Source organism: Hyperolius riggenbachi, chromosome 8 (assembly GCF_040937935.1).
Source record: "Hyperolius riggenbachi isolate aHypRig1 chromosome 8, aHypRig1.pri, whole genome shotgun sequence".
In the NCBI taxonomy this organism is placed as follows: domain Eukaryota; kingdom Metazoa; phylum Chordata; class Amphibia; order Anura; family Hyperoliidae; genus Hyperolius; species Hyperolius riggenbachi.
This window is the reverse complement of record NC_090653.1, coordinates 110,045,332-110,065,987: the sequence shown is the minus strand read 5'-3', so window position 1 is coordinate 110,065,987 and position 20,656 is coordinate 110,045,332. Positions and strand designations below refer to the sequence as shown.

Sequence of the window (20,656 nt, the reverse complement as noted above, 5' to 3'; positions counted from 1 at the left end):
AGATCCTTGATGGGTTGCAATGAACAATCGACATTCGGAGCAGGGTTTAATTCAACAATCGGATCAGATCGTTAGCAGAAGCGCAAAAATTATGACCCGGAGGACACTGGTTATCGGCCAAACGTATTATCTACATAGAATATTTTTTTATAATTCTTGACTAACCCGTCGTCTATTGGTCGTTGGTTTTGCTCAATGGAGGTCAAGCATATGTACACATCCAATGATTGACCAATGTTGCCACCTACATGTAGGAAAAGGGCTTACCTACACAATCTGTTCATAGTATTAAAAAAAATGTTGGCCCTCATGCTACAAAAATTGGCCAATTATTTACCAACCAAAATTGGATGTGTGTACATGCTTATTAATTGCTGCTAGTCCTAGTCACATGGGCAGTTGATAAGCTCCTTGTGTTTGCAGTGTTGTTGGTGGTCACTGATTATCATTATTATTACTTTATATAGCGCCAGCATCTTCCAAGGCACTAGCTAACTCGTTTTACTGCACTTATGTCTGGTTAGATACTGAGATCTTTTTGTTTCTGAAGAAAATCAGCTAGAAGCATCCATGCAAAAATAATTGAGCATAAACAGATTGGAGTAGGACTGTCCAGACTCATTGAATGGTGTTGGGCGCGCTCAGCCTGAAGTAGCGATTGATGACCCGATGTTGTGTACTTCCTTCATTTATGCAGCTGTACTTCGCGGTCACATCTTTATGCATCCAACAATTATTCCCTGAAGCAGTGTACCCGAGCTGAAATGTGACATGATGAGGTAGACATGTATATACAGTGCCAAGCATACACATAGCTGAGCTGTGTTCCTTTTCTTCTTTTTCTGCCTGAAAGAGTTAACATTCAGGTATGCAAGTGACAGTTTATTGCTTGGAAGACAACAACTTCTGAGTGCAGGGGATATATAAACAAGGTCAATACTTCATGTGCTGCATCTCTGGCACCCGCGCAGCAGAGCAGACCCAATCGGGCTCGGCTATTTCCTCCAGAGTCCGAGGGGGAGCTGATACACCTGTGCAAAGCTCCCGACAAGAATCAACAAGCAGATGTTTGAGGGTCCAGTGCTGAATCCCCTCTGGTGAGGAGGACGGCGGAAGCCTCCTTAAGAGCCAGAGGTTTCCCCCTCCCAAAGAAAGTACCCCCTAGGGTCTCTTTTTTCCCTTCAGGTACACTTTAAACCAAGCTTCTCCTGCAGGTGAGGGCGGTCGGGTCCTACTCCTTAATGTGCCATCAGCGTTTCAGTGTTCACGCCTTCTTCAGTAGTGATAGCCCAGACTTCAGATTTTGGGTTCGCGAACTGCGAACGTGAACGTCCTCAAAAGTTTGTGTTTGCACGAACCAGGTAAACCGCCATAGACTTCAATGAGCAGGTGACTTTTAAAACATACAGGACTATTTCTGGCCACAAAAGTGATGGAAAAGTTGTTTCAGGGGGTCTAACACCTGGAGGGGGGCATGGCGGAGTGGGATACATACCAAAAGTCCCTCGGAAAATTACGAATTTGACGCAGAGCAGGGTTACAATCCCTATAGGGCAGAAATCACATTGCATTGCTAAATTGGAGGCATAAAGTGCTTTAACCACTTGCCGACCGCACGCTTATACCGTGCGTCGGCAAAGTGGCAGCTGCAGGACCAGCGACGCCGTACTGCGTCGCCGGCTGCAGCCTGATTAACGAGCGATCGCGCGGCTGTAGCCGCGCGATCGCTACGTCACACTCTTCGGCCCCCATGTGACTTCAGCCCGCCGGCCAATCAGCAGCGCCGGCGGGCTGTAAAAATTCAAATTGGCCTATAGAATGAGTATAATACAGTTTGTTTACGTAACAAACTGTATTATACTGCCTGCCTCCCGCTGGTGGTCACACTTAGCGATCGACCACCAGCGAGGAGAGCAGGCACAGTATAGCAACACACACACACACTTTAGGAGCCCCACAGACCCCCCGATCACCCGCAGCACCCATCAGACACCCCCCTGTACCCCCCTGCAGCCCGCAGATCAGACCTAACCACCCCCCATATCACCCATCAATAAATCCCTGTCACCACCTGTCACTTCTATCCATCAGAGCAGACCCCCAACTACCCCTTAGGGGTATCTGATCACCCCCACACCTCCAGATCTCCCCCCGACCCCCCCCCCCCCCCCTGTATACTGAACCTTTCTATCTCCCCTGCATCTGTCTATCTCCCCAGTGATCAGCTGCCGATCACCTATCAGTCACCTGTCAATCATCCCTTGTCACCACCTGTCACTGCCCCCCATTAGATCAGACCCCCAACTGCCCCTTAGGGGTATCTGATCACCCCCCACCCCTTCAGATCTCCCCCCCCCCCGTATACTGCATCTATCTTCCCTGTAATTGCCCGCTGATCAGCTGTCAATCACCTATCCGTCACCTGTCAATCATCCCTTGTCACCACCTGCCACTGCCCCCCATCAGATCAGACCCCCAACTGCCCATTAGGGGCTTCTGATCACCCACACACCCTTTCAGATCCCTCCGAGACACCCCCCCCTGATCACATCAGCAGTCCATTGTTTACATCTGTTTTTCCCTGTAAACACCCACTTATCACCCGTCAATAACCCATCTATCACCACCTGTCACTCCTATCCATCAGATTAGACCCCCAACTACCCCTTAGGGGTATCTGATCACCCCCCACCCCTTCCGATCCTCCCCACACCGTCCTAGTTCATTGATTGCGTATATTCTCCCCCCTGCCATTGTGTATCTTATCTCCTGTCTGTAAGGCTTGATTGTGCTTTGTTTGGCTACAATTGTCTCAATTGCACTGTGATTGGCATCGATTGTCGTGTGATTGGCTTCGATTGTCACGTAATTGGGCTTCGATTGTCGCGTGATTGGCTTCAATTGCCCGTAATTGGTTTTGATTGTGCCAATTGCCCACTGATTGGCTGTTTTGCCCTGTGATTAGCATCGATTGTCGTGTGATTGGCTTCAATTGTCACGTAATTGGTTTTTGATTGTCACGTTATTGGATTCAATTGGTCCGTGATTGGCTTTGATTGCGCCGATTGCTGTAATTGTGTTGTAATTGTCTCGTGATTGTTTTTGATTATTTGTGATTGCTCTCTGATCCCCCCCCCCCCCCCTCACCATCACTATCACTGTCCTAGTGATCTAAAAACTTTTTTAGTATCACTAGTGGTAACAAACAGTTAGGCCAGTTATCTAAGCAAAAGGGTTGTTAGTGTCAGTTAGTGCTCAGCCCACTGCACCACAGTCACTAATTAGCGTCATCACTGTCGCTAATCAGCATTGGTACTATATAGTATCTGTAAGTGATTATTAGTGATCACAGTCAGATCTATATTAGGGTCTCTAGGATCCACAAAAAAACGCAGTGTTTGCCCGATCAGACCTGATCGTTCGCCTGCACTGCGTTCAGCCCGCCCCACCGCAGTGACAGAAATTTCTTTTTTCTGATCACTGCAAAAAACACTGTACACAAGCTGTGGCACTGTAAACATCAGTTTTGATTTTTTTTATCTAAACTCAGTGACCACAGCTTTCTACCTCTCAAGTACTCCCTTTCGCTAGGTAGGTGCTCTTTTCCTGGGTAGTCTCAGAGGAATACCTCCTAAATTTAGCAGGCCACCATGGCAAAAAAGAGGTTTTCCAATGAAGACATCTACAGGTACATGGACCAGTCGGATGAGGATGATTGGGTCGACTTATTCGACGAATCTTCGGGTTCAGAGTACGATCCTGTAGACAGCAGTGGCTCTCAGACCGATAGTTCCGATGACGAGGTTGAGGTCCCGGCTAGAGCCAGGCGTACCACACCCCATGTCACTGGACTGCAGGTGGCGGAAGATCAGTCTCAAGGGCAGCAGAGTGGCGCTGATCTGATTTTTCTTGGTGAGGCATGCACCAGCAGCGCAGCATCTCCTGGGCCTATCAACACCAGTACTTCCGCAGAAGACCCTGATGAAGTGGCGGACACCATCCTGGAAGTAGAAACTGGTTCGGTGGTACGTGAATTAAGATCCGATCCGCAGCCACCAAGTAGACGGGCCCGTACTCCCATTGGTTTTCCAGAGGTGCTGGCAAACCCTGATTGGCATTCCCCTGATCCCGCCGCACCCATACTGCCCCCTTTCACCGCCCAGTCTGGAGTCCAGGTGGAGACAGTTGAACTAGGATCGGCCCTAGACTTTTTTGAACTGTTCCTCACCCAGGATCTCCTTGACTTAATTGTGGCTGAGACCAACCTATATGCCACACAATTTATAACCGCCCATCCGAAAAGCTGCCACGCCCAGCCTTTTCGGTGGAAACCACTCCAAGTTTCCGAACTTAAAATTTTTTTGGGCCTTCTCCTCAACATGGGTATTACTAAAAAAAATGTATTGCGCTCTTATTGGTCTACACGCCAAATACATAACATGCCCGTGTTCTCTGCTGCCATGTCCAGGACGCGATTTGAGATCATCCTGCGCTTCCTGCATTTCAATGACAACGACACCTGTCATGAAAGAGACCACCCAGCTTATGACCGGCTCCACAAAATTCGGCCCCTCATAGACCACCTGTCATCCACATTTGCAGATGCTTATACCCCTGAACAGAACATCTGTGTAGATGAGTCCCTCGTACATTTTACCGGGCGCCTTGGCATCAAACAGTACATCCCAAGCAAGCGCGCCCGGTATGGGGTGAAACTGTATAAGCTCTGTGATAGGGCCACAGGCTATACATCTCGTTTTAGGGTCTATGAGGGAAAAGACTCAAAATTGGAGCCGGTCGGATGTCCTGACTACCTGGGGAGCAGTGGAAAGATTGTGTGGGACTTGGTGTCACCCTTGTTCCAGAAGGGGTACCATCTTTATGTGGACAACTTTTACACAAGTGTGGCCCTCTTTCAGCACTTAGTTAGAAGGAATCCGATGCTGTGGCACCGTGCGGCCTAGTCGCCGGGGCTTCCCCCAACAGCTCGTTAACACCAGACTTCAACGGGGGGAGAGGGCCGCCTTGTGTACCGATGACTTGCTCTCGGTGAAATGGAAGGACAAGAGGGACGTTTACCTTCTGTCTACCATTCACACAGACACGACAGTACAAATTACACGGGCAACAGAGGTCATTGAAAAGCCCCTCGCCGTCCACAGCTATAATGCCAACATGGGAGGGGTGGACTTCAATGACCAGATGTTAGGGCCCTATTTAATTTCCCGGAAAACCAAACGCTGGTATAAGAAAGTGTCTGTGTATTTAATTCAATTGGCGATGTACAACAGCTTTGTTCTCTACAGTAAGGCTGGGAGAACTGGATCTTTCCTTCAATTCCAGGAAGACATTGTTTCGGCACTCCTCTATCCAGAAGGTGACAGAGCCCAACCCCCAAATGCAACTAGCCGGCTGCATGGAAGGCATTACGCCTACCCGATTCCCAGTACCCCAACTCAACGCAACCCCAGAAAAAGATGTCGTGTCTGCAGCAAGGCTGGAATAAGGCATGACACCCCCGTTTACTGTCCCCGCTGTCCTGACCAGCCTGGCCTATGCCTAGGGGAGTGTTATGAGAGGTACCATGAGAAGGCACACTTTTAGAACCTAGGGAACTACAGACACAGCAGTAGGCACACAAGGGTCTCTCAGTGCTATTTCACACTGGCGCGATGCGTTAGGGCAAATTGCCTAGCAAAAGTCACACTTTGCGGTCCCCCCCTACGCCGGAAGTGCTTGACTTAACGCTAGTGCATGCCTACGTTACTGCGTGGCTTCTGCGGCAATTTGGGTCGGCCCGGAAGTCATGTTAGTCTACGGCGACGCAGTTAATTACTAGGCCGAATGCTACTCTTGTGGTATTCCCTGAAGATCTATTTTGGGCGAGACGGTGCGGCGGGCTCGACCGACCGGATAGGCCAGTATGCAGTGTGAACCCAAACATCAGGTTTTGAGAGATCCAAATACACTGGCCTGCCAGAAACCTCTCCTTTCACTTGGGACAGAATGCATAATGTACTTCGCCACATATCTGTGCGATTTGCACTTTGCACATTGACCCATGGGGGAGGAGAAGTTTATCCTCAGCTCGCAGGTAAAAAAAAAAACAAAAAAAAAAAACAGGTAAGCAAAAAAGTTAATATTTGGTTACCAATGTTATTGTTTGGTTTGAACATATTTAATAAAGTTTAAAAAGTTAATGTTATTGAAGTGCTTTGCTGCTTGCTTGCTTTTTTTTTTTTTTTTTTTTTTTTTTTTTCTTCTTCTCTCTTTTTTTCCAACCGACCAATCAGCTGCAGCACTGATGATGCATCCTGACAGAAGCATTGCGCTTCTGTCAGGTTACACAAAATCGGTGCATGCAGCGCTGTAGGACGAGATTTCTCCTCCACAGTAAAAAAGATACGTTTGCCGAGGCATATGGGCCAAGGTGTGGTGTTGGGGATTCATATGCTTTGGCAAGCACTTTGTATCAAAAAAGAACTCAAGCAATGATTTCTCCATTCACATCGATCAATGTGGATGAATAAATCAGGATTGCCTGGGCATACGAGCTGGTGGGTTTGGATTTTTGGGGTGGCAGCTCCTATGTCCAGGCGGACGCCTTCCCCTCCTTTTTGTTTTGTTTTTTTCGTTTTTCTTCTCTCTTTTTTCTATCCAGACCGACCGACCGACCGACCAATCAGCTGCAGCACTGATGGTGCATCCTGACAGAAGCATTGCGCTTCTGTCAGGTTACACAGAATCGGTGCATGCAGCGCTGTAGGACGAGATTTCTCCTCCACAGTAAAAAAGATACGTTTGCCGAGGCATATGGGCCAAGGTGTGGTGTTGGGGATTCATATGCTTTGGCAAGCACTTTGTATCAAAAAAGAACTCAAGCAATGATTTCTCCATTCACATCGATCAATGTGGATGAATAAATCAGGATTGCCTGGGCATACGAGCTGGTGGGTTTGGATTTTTGGGGTGGCAGCTCCTATGTCTCTCTTTCTTTTCTTTTTGTTTCACATTTTTTGGCAGATATTTGTTCATCCACATTGATCGATGCGAATGAAGGGATGTTTGCCGTTCATTTTTCCTTTCAGCCCAGAATGCACTACCTGTATGCCCAATATAAGGAGTATAGCAGAAATACTGGCCATACATGTAATGATTGCAGAGGCCCTAAAATGCCAGGACAGACCCCACAAATGACCCCATTTTGGAAAGAGGACACCCCAAAGTATTCCGTGAGGTGCATGGTGAGTTCATAGAAGATTTTGTTTTTTGTCACAAGTTAGCATAAATTGTTGTTTTTTGTTTTTTTTCACAAAGTATCCTTTTCTGCTAACTTGTGACAAAAAATAATTTTTTTTATAAACTCACCATGCCCCTCATGGAATACTTTGTGGTGTCTTATTTTTAAAATGGGGTCATTTGTGGGGTTTGTTAACTGTCCTGTCATGTGGGGGGGGGGGGGCTAAATTGTGAGCACCCCTGTAAAGCCCAAAGGTAGTCATTGCACGTTGGGCCCCTTAGCGCAGTTAGGCTGCAAAAAAGTGCCACACGTGCTATCGCCGTACCCGGGAGAAGTAGACCAATGTGTTTTAGGGTGTATTTTTACACATACCCATGATGGGTAGAAGAAATCACTCTGTAAATGACAATTTTTTGATTTTTTTTACACACATTTGTCCATTTACAGAGATATTTCTCCCACCCAATATGGGTATGTGTAAAAATACACCCCAAAACACATTGTACTACTTCTCCCGAGTACGGCAATACCACATGTGTGGCCCTTTTTTGCACCCTAACTGCGCTAAGGGGCCCAGAGTCCAATGAGTACCGTTAGCATTTCACAGGTCATTTTGAGAAATTTGGTTTCAAGACTACTCCTCACGGTTTAGGGCCCCTAAAATGCCAGAGCAGTATAGGAACCCCACAAATGACCCCATTTTAGAAAGAAGACACCCCAAGGTACTCAATTAGGAGTATGGTGAGTTCATAGAAGATTTTACTTTTTGTCACAAGTTAGCGGAAAATGATTGTTAATGGGTTTTTTTACCAAGTGTCATTTTCCGCTAACTTGTGACAAAAAATAAAATCTTCTATGAACTCACCATACTCCTAACGGAATACCTTGGGATGTCCTCTTTGTAAAATGGGGTCATTTGTGGGGTTCCTATACTGCTCTGGCATTTTAGGGGCCCTAAACCGTGAGGAGTAGTCTTGAAACCAAATGTTTCAAAATGACCTGTGAAATGCTAAAGGTACTCATTGGACTCTGGGCCCCTTAGCGCAGTTAGGGTGCAAAAAAGTGCCACATATGTGGTATCGCTGTACTCGGGAGAAGTAGTACAATGTGTTTTGGGGTGTATTTTTACACATACCCATATTGGGTGGGAGAAATATCTCTGTAAATGGACAATTGTGTGTAAAGAAATCAAAAAATTGTCATTTACAGAGATATTTCTCCCACCCAATATGGGTATGTGTAAAAATACACCCCAAAACACATTGTACTACTTCTCCCGAGTACGGCGATACCACATGTGTGGCACTTTTTTGCACCCTAACTGCGCTAAGGGGCCCAGAGTCCAATGAGTACCTTTAGCATTTCACAGGTCATTTTGAAACATTTGGTTTCAAGACTACTCCTCACGGTTTAGGGCCCCTAAAATGCCAGAGCAGTATAGGAACCCCACAAATGACCCCATTTTACAAAGAGGACATCCCAAGGTATTCCGTTAGGAGTATGGTGAGTTCATAGAAGATTTTATTTTTTGTCACAAGTTAGCGGAAAATGACACTTGGTAAAAAAAACCAATAACAATCATTTTCCGCTAACTTGTGACAAAAAGTAAAATCTTCTATGAACTCACCATACTCCTAATTGAGTACCTTGGGGTGTCTTCTTTCTAAAATGGGGTCATTTGTGGGGTTCCTATACTGCCCTGGCATTTTAGGGGCCCTAAACCGTGAGGAGTAGTCTTGAAACCAAATTTCTCAAAATGACCTGTGAAATGCTAACGGTACTCATTGGACTCTGGGCCCCTTAGCGCAGTTAGGATGCAAAAAAGTGCCACACATGTGGTACCGCCGTACTCAGGAGAAGTAGTATTATGTGTTTTGGGGTGTATTTTTACACATACCCATATTGGGTGGGAGAAATATCTCTGTAAATTGACAATTGTGTGTAAAGAAATCAAAAAATTGTCATTTACAGAGAGATTTCTCCCACCCAATATGGGTATGTGTAAAAATACACCCCAAAACACATTGTACTACTTCTCCCGAGTACGGCGATACCACATGTGTGGCACTTTTTTGCACCCTAACTGCGCTAAGGGGCCCAGAGTCCAATGAGTACCTTTAGCATTTCACAGGTCATTTTGAAACATTTGGTTTCAAGACTACTCCTCACGGTTTAGGGCCCCTAAAATGCCAGAGCAGTATAGGAACCCCACAAATGACCCCATTTTACAAAGAGGACATCCCAAGGTATTCCGTTAGGAGTATGGTGAGTTCATAGAAGATTTTATTTTTTGTCACAAGTTAGCGGAAAATGACACTTGGTAAAAAAAACCCAATAACAATCATTTTCCGCTAACTTGTGACAAAAAGTAAAATCTTCTATGAACTCACCATACTCCTAATTGAGTACCTTGGGGTGTCTTCTTTGTAAAATGGGGCCATTTGTGGGGTTCCTATACTGCCCTGGCATTTTAGGGGCCCTAAACCGTGAGGAGTAGTCTTGAAACCAAATGTCTCAAAATGACCTGTGAAATCCTAAAGGTACTCATTGGACTTTGGGCCCCTTAGCGCAGTTAGGGTGCAAAAAAGTGCCACACATGTGGTATCGCCGTACTCAGGAGAAGTAGTACAATGTGTTTTGGGGTGTATTTTTATACATACCCATGCTGAGTGGGAGAAATAACTCTGTAAATGGACAATTGTGTGTAAAAAAATCAAAAAATTGTCATTTGCAGAGATATTTCTCCCACCCAGCATGGGTATGTGTAAAAATACACCCCAAAACACATTGTACTACTTCTCCCGAGTATAGCGATACCATATGTGTGACACTTTTTTGCAGCCAAACTGCGCTAAGAGGCCCACAGTGCAATGACTACTTTTAGGCTTTACAGGGGTGCTTACAATTCCGCACCCCCCAAAATGCCAGGACAGTAAACACACCCCATAAATGACCCCATTTTGAAAAATAGACACTTCAAGGTATTCATTGAGGGGCATGTTGAGTCCATGGCAGATTTCATTTTTTTTTTGTTACAAGTTAGCAGAAATGGAAACCTTTTTTTTTTTTTTTTTTTTGTGACAAACTGTCATTTTCCGCTAACTTGTGACAAAAAATAAAATCTTCTATGAACTCACTATGCCTCTCAGTGAATACTTTGGGATGTCTTCTTTCCAAAATGGGGTTATTTGTGGGGTATTTATACTATCCTGGAATTTTAGCACCTCATGAAACATGACAGGTAGTCAGGAAAGTCAGAGATGCTTAAAAATGGGAAAATTCACTTTTTGCACCATAGTTTGTAAACGCTATAACTTTTACCCAAACCAATAAATATACACTGAATGGGTTTTTTTTCATCAAAAACATGTTTGTCCACATTTTTCACGCTGCATGTATACAGAAATTTTACTTTATTTGAAAAATGTCAGCACAGAAAGTTAAAAAAATCATTTTTTTGCCAAAATTCATGTCTTTTTTGATGAATATAATAAAAAGTAAAACTCGCAGCAGCAATCAAATAGCATCAAAAGAAAGCTGTATTAGTGAGAAGAAAAGGAGCCAAAATTCATTTAGGTGGTAGGTTGTATGAGCGAGCAATAAACCGTTAAAGCTGCAGTGGTCTGAATGGAAAAAACAGCGCTGGTCCTTAAGGGGGGGTAAAGGCTGAGTCCTCAAGTGGTTAAAACATCTTGCTTGTGTATACATGGATCAGGTAGTGTACTGCTTCACACTGACAGACCAAACTCACTGTTTAACGCACCTCCGCAAACAGCCGAAAAGGGTTGTCATTAGGTTGTCAGAAGAGTATAGTAGAACTACAAAGCCCAGCAACTGACTGTGGATTGTATGCAGTGTGTAACCCACACAGACAGATATCAATAACAGATACTGTACAGTATCAAGCTGAGCACAGCTTATGATAGACAGTTCTCACGCACGCACACACACACACACACACACACCTTTCAGCGAACAAACAGAATCTTCTGCAGCAATGTCTCTCCCTTCCACTCACTGCAGCAGCAGCACCAGACTGAGAACGTGGCCGGCGCTGCTGTGTTTTTTATAGGCGGGGGGCGAGGGTCCGTGGGTGAGTGCAGCCTGATTGGCTGCCATGTGTCTGCTGACTATGATGTAGGGGGTCAAACTTTAGCCCAATGACAAGGTATAGGGGGTGGATCGAACCGCCCTACCTGTTCGCTACCCGCCGCGGACTCGAACAGCTGATGTTCGCTGGCAACTGTCCGCCGGCGAACCGTTCTGGCCATCTCTATTCTTAAGATCTGAAGAAGGCGCAAGAACGCGGAAACGTTGGAATGTTGGCAGCGATCACAAAGGGGACCAGTACTAACCCCCCATAATGATTATTTTCCATATTGTAAGTGCGATTCATTTAAATATTTATGCGCAATAAAAAGTTAATGCATCATATTGCGCTCGTTTTTATTTGATTATTTCAATCACCCCAGATGTGGTGGAGCTGTCTGAAGTGTTTCATTGAGGCTTATTGTGTGAGCACTGCATTATATCCACAACCTTCTCCATAGTGGCAGCGCAGTCTGACTTTCTTTTCTGTACCTAGCACAGCACTGTTATATGATAGCCCTGTTATATGGGTGCAGTTATATTTAGTTTCCTGAGGTGCTGATCTGTATGCAATGCGCAGAGAGCTCTGTAAGTTTCCCCTAGCAGTGGGGTGTTGGCAGTGCGAGGGTTAACCCCCTCTGTCACATGCAGTAGACTCGGTAGAGCCCAGGTGTGCATGTCTGGGCTGTGCAGAAGATGCTGCTGTGAGCCAGTCACCGTGTGTTTGCGGGAGATTAACATGAACATCGACGAATCAATGAAGGGCTGGATGTCTGAGCAGCAGTTCGGCTGTACCATAGTTCTTGCTTTTTCGCAGTGCTGTGGTAATGGAAACGGCTGCAGCAGCAGCGCTGCCTCAGCTCACCAGGCACTTTACAATCTTTAAACCCTATTCAGTAACCAGCTCATATATCACCTATGCATCCCTGACAATAACGAGAGGAGGATAATTATCGCTACTCAGACAAGCCATGGCCGAGGGAAATCTCCCGATAGGAATGATGAGGTTCCGGAGGAATGCGGTAAGGACCATCGCTGCCTGCAGTCTCTCTATAGCACATCCCAAGTTCAAATCCTCCAGTACTGCAGCAGGGAGCATGGACGGGAGCTCTAGCACAAACTGCTGATGTGCTGGACACATACATAATGCAGGCTCCACTCTGCAGATGGGAGAGCAAGTTCCTTCTGTCATTAAACATCCAGCTCACTTCCTCATGCTGTCTGCAGATCAGAGCTGCATTCACTTGTGCCCATGCTGCTCTGCGTCCTGCTGTGCCGTGCCAGACCTATTTATACTTGGCCTACATTTGGCATGAAATATACTTGCCTTCCATTTACTGCTGTACAACATTCTCACAACTTTATCTGCATACTTACCTTTATCAGATCAAATGAATCTATGTGTTTATATTGTTGCATTGGATCGTGGTAAATGTATGGCTAGACAAAAGTGTACACACTGCAGAAAGTTACTGCAAACGGGACACACAAGTTTAGAATTAACAGATATATGTTCTTCATGGGTCTGTATCATAGTATAATGTAAAATCAAAGACGTTGATATGATACCATTTCATTTTTTGGCGAGCTCAGAAGATTGGAAAAGAATAATTTCAAAATCACTTGTCCTCATCAGGCATGATACAGTATAATCTTGTTATAATAAACTCGGGTATAGCAAACTTCCTCTCCAAGTCCTGGCCAATCTCCAATATAATTCTATGGGAGCAACGCCTGGTATAGTAAACTCGGGTATAATAAAAACTTAAGTTTTCGGGAGAGTCCCTGTTATCCAGAATTTAGGCACTCCAAGTCTCAACTAACCGGCATGCCTGAGGGGATAACTGGGACTATAGTGTTGTGGTGTTTAGGGAGATTTGGAGGCAGTCTCCCCATACCTCTCATGGGCTGCTAGCAGCTTTCTGGCGCAGTGCATGGAAGCCGGCGTGTCACCTGACCCGATGTGCATCATGTGACTTGCCGACCTGCATGCACGGGGGGTGCCAGAAAGCTGTCAGGGGCCCGCTAGGGGTATGAGGAGACTGCCAGACATCGCTGGAGGATCGGTAAGTATCTGTATTTGGAAGGTCTGTGCTTTTTTTTAGCCGGTTGCTCAAGCAACTGAAAAGCACATGTATCTGACATCAGGCAATATACTGCATGTCTGTACATTTCGCTAACACATCACTGGATATTTTCTCTCCTTAGCACTCATTCCCCGGAAACCTGCATCTGGTTTTGGTCTTACGGCCGGCAGGGTTTTTCCAGCGTACTTTCACCGACATCGGCTTCCGCTTCAGCCAGGAAGACTTCATCCTCAAGCTTCCGGTAAAATGCTTTGTTTTCTTTAAGATGCTCCTTCTTTTTTCAATGTTGTGAAAAAAATGCTTATTATACACTTATGGAAATGCTTCCCTTGAAAGTCCCAGACTATGTGATTGTTAGAAGGCAGTGTCTAATTTTCCATCCAGAACACGGTGGGGGACGGGGGCAGCCTCTAGATTAACCAAAGGCTTATCTCCACTGAGGGAAGTACCCATTTTTTACCCTTCAGGTACATGTTAATGTTTGGAAGTTATGGTTAGCATCAGGAATGGGTTAATGTTTGGGCTAAGTTTAAGATATAGTGATAATAAGAGGATCAGTTAGAGTTATGCAATCAACAACAGAGAGGTACCGTAACACTAATGATCATAGCATTGCACAGCTGGAGCCAGGGGCGTAACAATAGACCCTGCAAGGGATGCAGCTGCAGGGGGGCCAGAAGCCACAGGGGGCCCCGTCCTGAGAGATTGACAACTAAGGGCATGGAGAAAAAAAAACTTTTGCTCTCTGCACATTTGTTCTAATGACTCGATCTGCTAAGCCCCTTATAAGGAATCATACAAAGTGTTGCAGACAAAGATTTGTAGACCGTCCCTATTCAGCATGGACTCCAGTGTTCAGCATGGTCTACAGCGCTTTTCTACCCTAATCCTTTTGGGGTTGGCATGGCGGGTGTCGGGGGGAGGGTGCCCCATTCAAAGTTTCACAGGGGGGCCCAGTGGTTTCTAGTTAAGCACCTGGCTGGAGCAGAAGAGTATTGGGGATTCTACAACTGATGCTCCAATTCTGAACTTAATCCATCGGAGTCAAATTAAATACTTTTTAGTGCAAACCTATTGGGGCAAAAGATACACTCACCATCCAGTCTTCTCCTTATCTTGGCCCAGCACGACAATCTTTAGGGGCAATTGTGGAGGTAAGCCAATTACCCCATATTTGTTTGCGTTGTGGGAGGAGACCGAAGCACCCAGAAGAAATTCACACAAGAACCTAAAAACTCGATGTAGATAGAGTTGGGACTGTTTCATATCCAGGACTCCAGTGTTGTGGCGTAGTAGTAGTAGTTGTATATGATCCATTATAAGTTAGATACTGTAATGTTAGTACAGTACTGGAGGGAAAAAACAAAGACAAACACGAGGAGCCCAAATGGTGCAGTATGTCACAAGTATTGGGTATAAAAAAAGTACTTTATAGAAGGGTACTCACAAAGGTGGGTTGCAAAGGGGGCAACCGACCACTTCAGGCAGGTGGAGTGTTTTAAACCTGACTCCACTCAGGTCTACCAGCAGTCCTGGACTCGGTCGCTCTCTTAGCAAAAAACCTGCGCCCCTTGGATAGGTGCGCAAGGCTCCCCTCCCAGAAGGGTGGGGATAGTAAGGTACAGTAGAGGGTAAAGAGGCGCCCAATGTACATAAAACACTTTAAAATCAATAAAATGAAAAAAGGATAAGGTGGCTTACCTCACAGACGACAAACTCACTTTAGGTAAGGAAGTTTAATGAATTATTAAGCACAGGCAACGCGTTTCGTGGGACCATGCCCACTTCCTCAGGCCAAATAAAAGTGCCCTAGCAGTCTGTATGCCGCATTCGGGGCGCCTCTAGCATGTGGCATACAGACTGCTAGATTTGGAAACAGTATATTTACGTTCTCTTCTCTTTCTCTAGGTGGTGATGCTCAGTTCTGCATCGGACCTGTTAAAGTACATCGATGAGAAGCAGTTAACACCAGAATTTGGAGGCACACTTGAGTATCGACATCGGGACTGGGTTGTTTGTCAGACGGTATGTTTATGTACATTTCTCATAAAGTTATGCTGCAGTCACATTCACATTGAAAGAGCACTACAGTCAGTATATAATCAGCAGATACTTCCACAATCTCATACTGGAATACTCTTGTGCCTCATCATTGTTACTGCGAGCATCAACAGCTTTCACTACTTGCAGATGACTTTTGTTTTATTTTTTTAATCTTCATAGCAAGGGGTAACTGATACAGTAGGCTGCATTGGGTGTAATCGCTAGATGGTATTCTGACAAAAGGAAAACAGTAAGATTCCTTGCAAAAATCCTCCAGCCCTAGTAAGGCTACAAAAGGTAAAACTTTATTGGTTGCTGGTAACAGTCTAAACTATAGTTCACATTGCTGTATATTGTTGTTCTAACAGCTGGAAGAGTACCTATATTATAATTTACAGTTTAAAAAACTTTAATAACTGCTTTAAACCTAACAAGTTGCAAATATATATTAAAGTGAGTGTTTACCGTTTTAAAAATAAAAAAGTCGGATACTCACCTAAGGAGAGGGAAGGCTCGGTCCTAATGAGCCTTCCCTCTCCTCTCCCGGTGCCCGGTCCCGCGCAGGATCCCCCGTGGCAGTATTCGACCAGTTCGGTCAAATACTGCCACTTCAGCATGCCTTCGGGAGCTTTCGGAAGCCTTCGGGAACACTCGGGCTCTATGTTTCTATGTCACTCTAAGCCCTCTATGACGCACTCGCGCGTGAGTAGTATGGAGCGGCCCGTCTTCAGAAGCCCGAGTACTCCCGAAGACCTCCGAAGTCCCTGCGGCGGCGGACGCGAACGGGGGAGCCAGCGCAGCACCGAGGGCACCGAGAGAGGAGAGGGAAGGCTCATTAGGACCGAGCCTTCCCTCTCCTTAGGTGAGTAACTGACTTTTTTTTATTTTTAAACCGGTAAACACTCACTTTAAATCACACATAATAAAGTGTGATTTTCTCACTCCCAGGGTCCATATTCCACATAAGGTCTTGAAATCCCTGCCCCAGTTTGAAATCGGGCCTCGGCAATGTTTTTGTTCTTTCTTAAAGCGGACCCAAACCAAACATTTTTTTAATTCAAAATATTTAGTTGCACCACTCTGACACAGACAAAGATAAATAAACACTCATTCAAGCCTATGAGCATTTCAGTGCATGCTTTTCACCCTTCTTTTCATAACTAGGGTTATACAGGTGGCAGCCATTACTTCTGAGCTTAGTAGGAGGTTTTAGATCATGGGTGTGTTTGTCATCAACTACCCTCCCTCACAGGGGCGTCGTCTATGTGAAATCTCACACAAGCTGAGATCAGCTCCCCTGTGACATAATCAGTAGCAGCCTGTGTTTTGTTTTTGTTTTTCCAGCAGTCTGCCGGATTCTGTCCAGGTAATATGAAAGGAAGGGAGGGGTTCCTCCAATAAATGTAAAATATTTTATATTTGTCATCAAGCAGCTGAAAAAAGTCTGCTATTTATTATTAAGTTCGAAAATATATTTTATTTCTGAAATATTCTATTTTTAATGTGGGTCCACTTTAACCATAGATACAAAGGATGCTGGGGGATTGATGTCATAACTCCACCCCCCATGTCCTGCTCCCAGCCCACAGCCACTGTGAAAAGAGGTGTAACCTGATTCAGGCTGGCAGACAGACATGTGAAATAAGATATATAGCAAACAGATATGAAAAAAACAGGCTGCAGCAGTTCTCCTTTCTCCCCCTCTCTCACCTCTCCCACCTACTGTGAAAAGAGATGTAATTTGATCCAGGCAGGCGGCAGGGTCAGGAGAGGGCAGCAGGCTGAAGGGGAGGACACAATGCTGAGGGTGTACTTGCAAGGCATCAGCATGAGATGAAATATGGAGGTGCTACTACAGATACAAATGTGTGTCTGTTCTATCCACTGTGATGTACCAGATATCTTGGCCAAAGGGAATGGTCAGAGCCTCGTTTTTATTCTTCCCTCTGTGACCACAGTGATTGATCTCTGATAGAAAGTCAGTATTGCTGCCAGCCAAGTAATTATGCAAAATCGAGTACTGTGTAATGCATAAAACTTAGTGCATGGCACGTTATGATGTATGCTATACAATATGCATTTAACACTACAAACCTAAACTAGGGCTTTAAAAAAAAATCATATTTCTTAAGTTTTTCAGGCCTTTTAAAAATACCTTTGTACTTTCCGACATACAATGGGTGAAACAATGTCACCCTGTCTGCCCGCTGATTATAAGGAGATTTTTTTCCTGCTTTATGTTATCTGGTATGTTCAAGACAGGGAAATACAATTATTTAAAAACAACAGCTAGGTAAGGGAGTCACCCTCTGACACAGGTTATCGGCAGGTGGCCGTATCTCAAGAATGACACAATGAATTGAAAAGTAGAATACAGTCATGCCGAGCTATGAGCTGCTGGAGTCAGAGCACCAGGACTGCGTACTGGTTCTGGGTCAGTGACAGAAGGTTTAAGAGGTGGAGGTCACACAACAGCAAATAAGTAAAATAAGTAGCACTTTGGAAAGGGAGTTTGCAATAATGTCTTCCATACTCATCTCTCTTCAGGCTTTCCTTAGAGAATGCAATAGACACCTGCTTATGCTGTCTTCTTGCAGACTGGCAGTCTGAGACACACCTTACACACCGTAAGTTATACATAGGGTTTGCAAAGTCTGTAACTGGGCACAGGTCTCTACATCCAGAGGGTGATCACATGACCAGAATTTAGAAGTGGGGAGGGTCTAAGTTCAGCTAATTCTATTTTTTTTTAAAAGCAAACCTGAGGTGAAATAAGGGACAATAATAAAAAAAGATGATTACTTAAAAAGAGGGAAGCCTCTGGACGGTCCAGAGGCTTCTCAAAACCAGCCCCGTTGTCCGAAACCCTCTTTTAGTTCATCCGCACCGCTCTGTCAGCCTTCTGCCTGCCCCCATCTATAGCAGCAGAATCCATCACTAGCCTGTAGGTTAGCTACGCATCTGTACAGCCCGGCCCCTCCCACTGTGGCTCTCTCCCGCTGCTCCACTCTTCCATCCCTCCGCATAGCAACAGAACGCATTGCTAGCTAAAAGGCTAATTTCAAAGTGTGGAAAAATAATATTGAAGTCAGCCACAGAGCACAGACATTTTATTTATTTAAGTATTTATATAGCGCCAACATATTACGCAGCGCTGTACAGAGTATATTGTCTTGTCACTAACTGTCCCTCAGAGGGGCTCACGATCTAATCCCTACCATAGTCCTGTGTCTATGTATGTATCGTGTAGTGCATGTATCATATACTATGGCCAGTTTATGGGGAAGCCAATTAACTTATCTGTATGTTTTGGGGATGTAAGAGGAAAACCGGAGTGCCGGGAGGAAACCCACACAGACACGGGGAGAACATACAAACTTCTTGCAGATGTTGACCTGACATGTAAATGGTTTCACAGAATTACTTTACTTGACTGGATTTGGGCACATGTTGGCTTTAACATGTTTCCATTGTTTCCTTGGTGACACACAGGCCATTGAGAGCTTCGCCTTGACAGTGAAGGAAGTCGCTCAGATGCTGCAGGCCTTTGGAACTGAACTGGCTGAGACAGAATTGCCCAATGACATCTATTCAATCGAGCATATTCTAGCAAACCGCATGGAAAAATACTGCCAGTTGAAGGTAGGTTTATTGGATTTTATGAAGACAGATTACCGAACACTTGAAAGAACAGCACTTTTATTTTCTCCAGCGCACAGATCTTGGGAAATATATAAGACTGCTGGTTAAAAAAAAAAAGAATGACTGAAGAGTTTTTTTTTCTGCGTATGCACTTTTCTGTTTCCCTTCAACATCTTTATGCTGAAGGACAGCTTCTCCTTGCAGCTACTTCTCAGGCTCGCACTGCCACTGTGTGACATTGAGGAAAACACTTATGCCTCCATCCAATTGCAGAAAGCAGTTTTCATCCAGCTGGAGCAGCCAATCAGATAGCACCGTTTATTAGACTGACCACAAAAGTGGTAGAAACTGCCATCTGATTGGTTGCTCAGGAGACTCCCCGAGACTGATTTGCCTATATTCTAAAGCGATAAAGACTTACAGGTTTATGTTAGAAGACTAAAGGTGGCCATACATCTCTTGACTTGGTGGCCGATCGACCATCCGATATCTATATCGGTGGCTCATGTATAAAAGCCCATGGGTTGGTTAAATTCGATTTCCACCCATGGTTCGTGGAGATATAGCTGTTGAGCAAATTATTTTTCTCATCACTACATTTATATACAAAATTATTATATATGCTTAAAATAATAAATTACATCAGCAACCTATACACACACACACAGAGCTTTGAGCCTTTAGAGATTCGCACTGCTCCCCCCCTTTCAATGTCAGAGAAATGAGAGCTGATTGCTTATTGGTTAATGTAAAGTGCTGCTGCTTGTTATTTTATGCACTCTGATATTAAATAGGCATGCCATTGCATACAGAAGGTAGTATTCTTTTACTGTCATTTTCCGTCATTTCTTATAGAAAGACATCACATCAGTCATGAATGAAGGTGGTTTATTACTGGACAGATTTGAGGGACCAAGCACAAGTATAGTCAGTGGACAGCATGACTGTGAAAGACCCGGAGACTGGGAAACGGTGAACAGGTAATCTAATCATCATAGCAGGTGTCACTCTAGTCATCATCAGCTTGATTTGCCTATACCTAAAAACTGCCCTGCTTTAATGTACAGTTAAAGTGACACTGAAGCAAAAAAAAAACAAAAAAAAAAACTGATATAATGAATTGTATGCGTGGTATGAATAATTAATGGAACATTTGTAGCAAAGAAAAGAGTCTCATGTTTTTATTTTTAGGTATACAGGTAGTCCCCGACTTACGAACGACCCACTGATACGAACAGCATGGATTCTGTGGGAAAAAGTCAAAAACATTTTTCAAATGGTTTTTGAGAACATCGATACAAAAAAGAAAAAAAAAGAAAATATGGCTTTTAAAGTTGTGTAAGCAGGTACAGAGGACAGAGGTGACGCAGAGGGGGACACTGGAGGCACAGAGGGGTACAGAGGAGGTACAGAGGACAGATATGGCACAGTGTTCCGACTTAAGAACAGATTCAAGCTAAGAACAGACCTACAGTCCCTATCTCAATCGTTAACCGGGGACTACCTGTATAGCTTTTTTTTTTTTTTATCATAGCATTGCATCATTCTGTTATAT

At 44.7% G+C, this 20,656-nt stretch overlaps 1 protein-coding gene across 7 annotated transcripts in view; it reads left to right on the top strand.

Moving 5' to 3' along the window:
• Positions 1–20,656, top strand: part of MCF2 (MCF.2 cell line derived transforming sequence) — a 209,828-nt gene that overhangs the window by 71,384 nt on the left and 117,788 nt on the right. For 6 of the 7 annotated variants that reach the window (XM_068250993.1, XM_068250996.1, XM_068250992.1 and 3 more), the window contains exons 5-8: positions 13,538–13,657; positions 15,325–15,441; positions 18,952–19,101; positions 19,957–20,081. In XM_068250993.1, coding sequence (XP_068107094.1) covers positions 13,538–13,657; positions 15,325–15,441; positions 18,952–19,101; positions 19,957–20,081 — 512 coding nt within the window. Of the gene's footprint in view, positions 1–12,204; positions 12,352–13,537; positions 13,658–15,324; positions 15,442–18,951; positions 19,102–19,956; positions 20,082–20,656 lie in introns of those variants that run through there. The other variant, XM_068250997.1, reaches the window with a different exon arrangement.